Below are 8,570 nucleotides of genomic sequence, written 5' to 3' on the forward strand. Positions count from 1 at the left end.
AGCTTCTACACCCCACTTTGGCCATGTGGGCATGTGGGCTTGGAGCTTGGCCTGCACACAGCTGCAGCCTCGCTGCCCTGGCACGCACCACCCATCCCTCGCCGACACAACTCCCAAGCCGTGCTCCCAAGGAGAGGCTGCCAGCTCCAGGTGCTGCCCAGCTTTTACACCCCAGTTTGGCCAGCAGCCTGCTTGCTGCCTGGGCACTGCCCCACATCTGCTCACAGGGGTCTGGGTGCCCACAGAACGTCCACTGAGCTCCAGTTAACCTCTCACTTCTCTATGGGAAATCTGCAAGGAACTATTCATTACAGCTACCCACACACACCACACCCTGCTTCTTTACAGACACCTATCCATTAACAAAAATAACAATAAAAAAGCCCCCTAGGGAAATGTACTTCTGAGAACCTGTTTTGCTAACATGCTGTCACTGTGAGACATACATAATTAACAAAAGCTATGCCATGGCAGGTTTTTTTTACTATTACACGTTCTGTCAGAGGCAGCATCTCATTTACGAAAGCAGGTATTTGGTAAAGCATTAATTGTGAAGTTGAGGGTTGCAGGCTAATGCCCTTTTCCTAGGCAGCTGACAGTATGTACCCTGGCAATCTCTTTTACAACCCTCTCACACTGCTTTTGGAACAGTATCATTAGCAGAGAGATGAAGTTTTAACACAGCTGCTGCATGTCTGGCATTCTTTTTTTTTAAGACACAACACAGTCTCTTAAGAGTTTCCAGCTACTAAACTAGATCAATCATCAACAGAAAAGAGAAAAAAAAAAAAGTGAAGCAAAGTATATTTCAAACTCCAAATGTAAACAGAATTTGGGTCTTCTCTGCAATTTTTACTTTGAATTAGCATGCCCTGCTTATGCTTTCATGTTTTTAACGGATAAAACTGTAGATTATTCTCCAACTCCTTTTAGGGTTTTTTGGTTTTTGTTCTTGTTTGGGGTTTCACAATATGAGAATTGAAGGTTATTGTACCAAAATAAGACAGATGCATTATATAAAGTTGCCAGTGTTGTCATGTAGAGGAACTGGAAAGTCCCAAAGCCATTGCTTACAAAAGAAAGTTCAATTATGTTCCTAATTGAAAGCACAGACTCAAAAAATGACTGCAGGTTTCGTTAGGCAGGAAACAGTCACGGAGGTTTGAACTTTAAATCGCAATTAGCTGAACTTTCTGTCTGACTGGAAAGATTCTCCAAGGAAAACCCCTCTTTTCCTCAGCTGCCACTTCACATTTCTGCCTGCAGACTCATTCATAGCATGAGCAGCTCTGCCGTCCTTGGGCGGGGGCAGCTCCGGCAGCCGCGCAAGGGAGGGAAATCACAGCCAGCTGCTACTGATATTGCTGCCGAGCACTGGGGGAGGAAATGATAAACACACAGCACCGACACAGCCCTCTCTGCCACTGCTATTAGCAGCACCCAGCATGGCCGCTGATAATTACAGTGTCTGATAGCTTTGAAATTATTATTGCCTCTCTGGGAGGGAGAGATGGCTGTCTGTTAAGAGATGATGGACTCCTGGAAAATGACCAGCAGCTACACCAAACTGGCTTCCCGCCCACAGTTGTGGATAACACACAGAGAATGGTCCAAACCACCAGGTTTATCACACAGAAACCCTGACAGGTAAAGGCAAAGGACAAACTAGACTGTGGATGTGTTCTGCTTTCTAGCAAGTTGGAAGCTTCCATTTCTCTATTTTAAGAATTCAGTTTAATGCTGACAAATTGAATCATCATGCTCCCAGATGCCAGCTGATTCTAAAATATGGCGTGTTTTGGACACCATTAATTGTTCCAATGCAATGTTGCATTGTTTTCAAAGCAGGCAAGATTATTGTGATGGGTCATGTTTGTTTCACAATTATCCTCTCTGTGAAGTTATATTTCACAAATAACTATGTACATTTAGCCTTGGTCCTGGAAAACCCAACTTTATAGGCGAGTTTTGCAGAACTCCTTCCCTTGCTCTCTCACATAGTATTCTCTTTAAAATAAAAGACCAAACAGTGATATATGAAGGGGAGAATTATCGTCTTCCATATTGACTGTATTTTCAAACACTCACCCCTTAGTTCTGGAACAAAAATGTGATGCAAGAAGACCAGAAAGCAGATGGAGAAGCCTTTTGACAGCATTTGGAACATCAAAAACTTTTAAATTCCTTAACTGATTTACCCTCTTCTTATAAAGGAACTCTACATTGGTTTATCTCTGCTTCTGTACAATGTGTTTTACTACCAGTCAACTAAATTCAGAACTAGTACTATCAAATATTATCACATCTTTTCAACAGGTATTTAGGAGTAATGAGCTCATGATTCTCTCTGGTGTTTATCTGTCTATCAGCATGTCGTGATGTCTCCGACTCCTGGCACATTCTTGATACAGTCAAACCTCATGCCTGTTCAGGTGATAGATGAATAACTGCAATATTCACACTATCTTCAATTCAAGCCTATAAAAGTCATGGGAACTCTTCAGGAAAGAAAGATACATCACATATGGATGAACATTTTGTTTAACCTTGGCTAGGGCTACCAGTGGTTTTAAAAGCATTTACTTTAAAAAGTTTTTCCTCAATTGTACAATGCTATCTGTCCTCATTAAGCCTTTCTCTGACTTCCTATTTTCAAGGTAAAGGCTCTTCATTGTGGAGAACACCAGTACCTAAAGAATCTTCAAGCATTTCTCCAAAGACTGCAAAACAATCCCCTGCCATGCTTTCTTGGCTCTGTGTGTGCCAGTGTTTCCAGGACAGCTCCAGAACCCTTCCACTAAACAATGATGGAAAGTTCAAGTGAACTCTTAATAAAGTCTAGTTACTTTGCAGCTTTGGGAAACTGCCAAGATACACACTGTAAGGACTGAGTGAAAATAATCTAGCACAAAGAGCTTCTTCAAACTGCTTTATTTACAAATTTACAGGACAGATATGCAAACCAAGGGCCAGGCAGGTCTCTTCCTTTGTGACTAACCAGGAGCTGCAGGAGCCCTGTCTCAGAGCCTTACTTTGGAATGGGCTCTGGAAACCTCTCCAGTGCTAACAGGCAAGCTCCGTCCTCCCACAGGCAGACTCATTCTGCCTCCTTCCATTTCATCCTTACCACTACTACTTCTCTTCCAGTTTCTTCCAAGTTTGGGGGTCAAAATTCTAGGACTTGCTTTGTGTTAATCAAGGAAAACTTTGAGAAAAACATTTCTACAAGTACATGATGCTTGCAGGAGAAAATCTGCTCAGAACACATCATTAACCAAGATGACAGCATCTATATCCTCCAGGATCCAGACTCCTTAGACAAGTGATGTCAACACCAAGAGTGAGAAACTCATCAGTGACAATATAGACAAAACACCACAGAAATCAGGATGAGTAAGTTTTTCAGCTTTCTCTGTATCTCATTTTTCCTTCTGAAATCACATTATGAGTAATTCCAGGTTCTCTTTAATTCCATAAAATTCTGTACTAAAAGAATTAAAATTCCAGTTCAGGAGTTTCCCAACAGCAATAGACATCAGTCTATGATACACAGCAAAATCACTGGTTAAAAATAGAAAACAACACCATCAACTGCTGTTTTGAAATCATTACTGACTACAAAGTCATGCTGGAATGTACTAGATACCAATTCAAATATACTGTAGCTATATTCTAATACCTTCCTAAGCCAGTAAAGAAACTTCCCTGGAGGGCATATGTGAAGTTTGACACACTTTTGGTAACTATGCCGAGGGCTCAATAATGGGGCTTTCTGTCTCACTGTGAAAACACATCACTCCCAGAGGCAGGGCAGACCCTGCTCTCTAGGACACTCCAGGCAGCTCATAGGAGTCAAAATCAGTCGAGCAGTTATAATATTTATATAGTGCACAGACGTGGACTGCCAAGGATTTAACACATCTTAGACATCCCTTATTTGCCTACAGTAGCCCTATCCTTTCTCTTAAGGCTTTGTCTGTATACCTGATCTTAGCCAGAGCATTTAGGTACAATGGCACAGGATTTTAGACAGAAAAGCTACGAGACTGCTTCAGCTATCACAGAAGCACTGGGAACTTGTTCCCCCTGACACACCCATTCCCAGCCTGGCAGAGCTGCAACCATTAACAGAAGTATCCCCTGCTGCTCAAGCAAATGAGACACATATTTACTATACACACAGCCCTTGGGTGACAATGGCCATGAAAAATGCATTTTGTTCGACTCTGGAACTGATGAGTACAAAAACAATATAGAAGCACAACTGTTATCCCTAACCACAAAATGCCTCGAGGCAGTTGCAGCCACAGTGAGAGTCTGCTAAAAGTATGATCATTCCCCTAAAACATGGTTGAGCCTCCACCATGTAAAGTTTCAAAAGCTTTTTTTATTCACTTCGGACATAAATTACTTTTTTTCCTGTGTATTAACCTTAGATTTTTAAATACAAATATTTGAAGCAGATAACCAAGCTGCAGGAAGGTAAGTGATACACAACTGAACTTTGGCACTTCTAACCCCCTTTGTTCCAAAAGCTCATCAGTCAGCCCCAGAGAGACCTTACAAAGTCAGAAGGAAGCATCCTGGGCATAAAAGCTCTCCAAATTTCAGCAGAGATCCCTGCAGTTTTTCTCCTGCTCAGCAAGGCTGTGCCCAAATGCAGTTTGTTTCAGCTGTTGGTTCAGCTGATGTAAACTCCAGAGTGCAGCTGTAAGCTGGGGGGGCTCACCCCCTTCCTTCCACCCCCTTTTCGCTGCAATCCGGAGGGGAGCAGGGAGAACAAATTGCGTTTGGAACAGCAGTCACATTGTCGAACTGAGCTTCACCAGAGACATTCTGAATTCCCTAATATACTTCCGTTCTTGTTTAAACTTCATTCTTTAATGTTCTGCAATTCACTTTTTACAGACTTGGAATTGCCCTTTACAAGCAATACACAGCTTTCCGTGACTGTACAGACCAGCACAAATGAGATTACACTTCTGAAACATCTCTGATAACACTTGAAAAATAAAAGTTGCAAGAAAGCTGTTCGCTGGTCTAGCAGAAGCACACTTGCTGTCTGAAGCAATAACTAACAATCATAAGCATTTTCATTCATAAAAATCTTACCTGTTTCTGCTAGACAGAGCTTCAGCAAACATAATCCAAAAACTGTCCATAAGGAGAAGCTGGCCATTGTTTTCTTGGAGCTGTTTTGCAAAATCCAGAGATCCTTGGAAGCTGCAGCAAGAAGAACAGCCCCGACGCTTGTTAAGCCTGCAGTCAATGAGTCTGAAGTTTGCTGCACTTTTTATTCTGATTCAAAGGAACTGAAGTAATGACATAACTGGGAGGGGAAAGCTCCATCAAAAGTCACACCCATATTGCAACAAAAGTTACCCAGCAGCAGAAGAAGGGGGAGTGGAAGGAGAGCTAGGACTGACTAAGCAGGCACACTTGAGTTTTAAAGAGCCACTAAACCTTCTCTTCTTACACTAGTCTAGTCAAAAGTTATACTTAGTGTGCTTGTAGGAAAAATTGTGTAATCTCTCCTGAGTTCTCTCAGAAATGCACTGTTTGTTATAAGCTTTTCATCCTGCATTTTAAAATCTCTTCATTATTGCAAACCAAGTGAACATAAAGGCACTAGAGTTTCTAAAACCTGTTAAAGCATCTATAACAGCCTAGATATTTCCAAAAAATATTTTGCTTATTTATTCCTATGTCACCGTTTTCTCTTTGTGTGGCTCAGTTAAGAGCAAGTAAAATGCCTGCTCTGCAGTGAAGCTTTCTGCAATGTTTTTGCTCACTGCGGGAGGATAACATCATGCAGAAGGTAAGTAGAGGCTGTTCAGTTTCCCACAGCCCATTCTACTCTGCACAGGCTGCTCCAAGAAGACTAATAAATGAGCAAAAGTAGTGAATAATTCCAGTGCCAGAAGTGAGTGATACTGAGGACTAAGGCTGATCCTTTATTCTGCTGATGGCATAAGGTACAGAAGGAATTTTTCCTCCTATTCCCAATGCAGAAAGCAGAGAAACAGGATAAAAAGGTACAAGGTCTTTGAGATTCAGACAAGGTCTCAGTTCCTGAGGGACAGATGTTCATTGCAGTGTGTGGTTTTGTTTGGCTCTTCATGAAACCCCTGGTGAAAACCCCAAGGCCTCTGCAGATAAGCAAAAGGCTTGTCTCTTGTGTGCCTCGGAGATTTCCCGTGGTGTCTCCACACACTGGCTTCTCTTTGGAGCTGGAGAATTGGAACAGCAGTTCCTGTGCCATGTCATGAGGGGCTGGTCAGGGATCACCAAAGCCAGCACTTCTCACCTTTAACAACAGCCAGAAATGCCCTGATTTCAGTTTCCTTTGCCAAATCTGGAATGAATAGTCCTATATCAGATTACCATTTTGTCGATCTTCCCACTTGAAAGAAGTTTTTCATTAATTTAACCTCCGTTAGCACAAACAATGGAAAAGTACAGACAAGTCTCTCCAGTCACAGGCACAAGAAGGTCACACTAAGAGGTTTTCAGGACTTTGCCCTTTTTTTGCCTTTTGACTTAGAGATGGCTGGCTATCCTTTCCTAAACCAACCAAATTTTTAGCAACAGGTTCCAACAGGCTTTTCCTACAGGTCTAGACTATCTGATGGGACAAAGTTAAAGTAAAAATCTTTCCTTTAAACATAGGGAATCTTTTTATTACAAAGCTAACAACTTTGAAATTATGGATAAAACTCATTTTCTTTAGTAAATATGCTACTTTTTTTAAAAAGAAATTACTTTAAAAGCAATTAAAAAGCAATCTCCTTTATACCTTATTGTCTAAAGTGGAAATTGTAATAGTTCTGTAAAATCCTGGACATTTATAAATGTTTTGGCATCAAAATCCATTAATAAAGTTTAGTGGGATTTCAAGATGCTGGCACATTGTTAATGAATGTTTTAAAGTTACTAAGTATATCTTGTTCTTGCTAAGTTATTTTTAAAATTCACGTCCTATGGATTAAACAGAATAATTAAACATTTAATTAAAATTCAGGAAATTTTGAGTCCTATTTTTGATTAACATAAATTGCCTCTTCATTAATACCCGATATTCATAATGATACAAAATTTTAAAGAATAAAACGTTTTCTTTGGCACAGATAAAGGGAGAATAACGTCCATTTTAGGGATAGAGGCAGAGTCTTAGGTAACTAGGAGTGAAAATTCCTAGTCTCTTCATGGTCTGAAGTTTCTAATTCTAGCCTTTCTGATACCTGAATATGGAAAGGTTATTTTCTAGATACTAAAATATTACTTGTTATTCATCTCAGTCTTTTCAATACTTCTGCATGTGTTCAGCAAGGGTGGGTGGTATTCTGCTTTGGAAAGACTCTCTTGGTTGCTGCCCTGAAAAATTGGGCTAAGATTAGACACATTTAGACCACGTGCATGGAGGTGCTAGTACCTAATGCAAAAGGAAAAGACAGATCTACACAAGAAAAGTAATTGATAACATTACATCATTTCATGTGATAAACCCCAAAACCAGTTCATGAGCTGTTTGTATGTGACGTGTGAGTTTGGCCATTCCTCGTGCCACCAGCCTGCCTGCATGGCAGCCTAGAACACACATTCCAACAAAAAAATGACACAAAAAAATTCCTGCTTTCCCAAACAAACATGGTCAGCTTGTGCCAGTCTCAGGTAGCCAGCAGTCCAAATTTAGCCTGGCTGCAGGGCACAATGATGCTCAGAGAATTTAGTCCAAGCAGATGTACGACCCTGGAAAAACTGTTGGGTTTGGGGGTTTGTTTTTTGGGTTTGTTATGGTTTTGTTTGGGGGATTTCTCTGTGAGAAATATGTAACTTCTCCTTTCTTTTGGGAAGACCTTATTACCTACGAACAGAAAAATCCTGACGCAAATCTTCAGCTGAAGAAATGCAGCAGAGCATCCCTTTTTAGCCTGTCAGTACAGTTAAATATCCGAGATCTGGAATTTGCTTACTTCCTGGGCAACAAGAAGCTACTGGCACGAAAAATTTGTAAAATTATTTAATGAATTAAGTTTTCAAAAGAGAATGAAACAATAAGATTGAAAAAGGATGAAAGCTCATCATTTAAAATAGTATTTTTCTATGATGCCTTTGATACAGTGAATACTGAATCTGTGATGGTAAAATATAGCACAGGAACACCAAAGTAACTAATTTGTGATTGTATCACATATGTGAACTGTAGGCAGCACTAATTAATTTTGATAAAAATCCTAATAGGGAGTACATATGTTGGAGTCCTAGAAACATATGCATGGCTCACAATGATATAAAAAGTTGAGTTTTTTGCAGGAATTCACATACAGGATGAAATTCTGGCCTAGCTAAATTGAAAGACCAAAATTCCACTGAACTCAGTGGCACAGCCTCTCCCTAAAATGAATATTTAGATTTTGTTTTGTGGACAGACAAGAAAATGGATGTACCTGAATGAACCTGTACTTCTGATGGATAAAAAATGTATCAATGGAGACTGATTTCACTATTGAATGGGAGAAATTGAAAGAAGGGTAGAATGGAACACTGTTTCTGTGAAAATAGCTGGCATT

The 8,570-nt window shown here is 40.4% G+C and overlaps 1 protein-coding gene across 9 annotated transcripts in view; it reads right to left on the reverse strand.

The window, feature by feature from the left end:
• Nucleotides 1-5,568, reverse strand: part of CD44 (CD44 molecule (IN blood group)) — a 50,948-nt gene extending 45,380 nt beyond the window's left edge. For 2 of the 9 annotated variants that reach the window (XM_074543222.1, XM_074543221.1), the window contains exon 1: nucleotides 5,113-5,568. In XM_074543222.1, coding sequence (XP_074399323.1) covers nucleotides 5,113-5,179 — 67 coding nt within the window. In that variant the 5' untranslated portion in view covers nucleotides 5,180-5,568. The remainder of the gene's footprint in view (nucleotides 1-5,112) is intronic. The other 7 variants (XM_074543224.1, XM_074543223.1, XM_074543225.1 and 4 more) reach the window with 6 other exon arrangements.
• Between the last annotated feature and the right edge of the window lie 3,002 nt (nucleotides 5,569-8,570).

The sequence above is a fragment of the Zonotrichia albicollis genome, chromosome 6 (genome assembly GCF_047830755.1).
Source record: "Zonotrichia albicollis isolate bZonAlb1 chromosome 6, bZonAlb1.hap1, whole genome shotgun sequence".
Taxonomy (NCBI): Eukaryota; Metazoa; Chordata; class Aves; order Passeriformes; family Passerellidae; genus Zonotrichia; species Zonotrichia albicollis.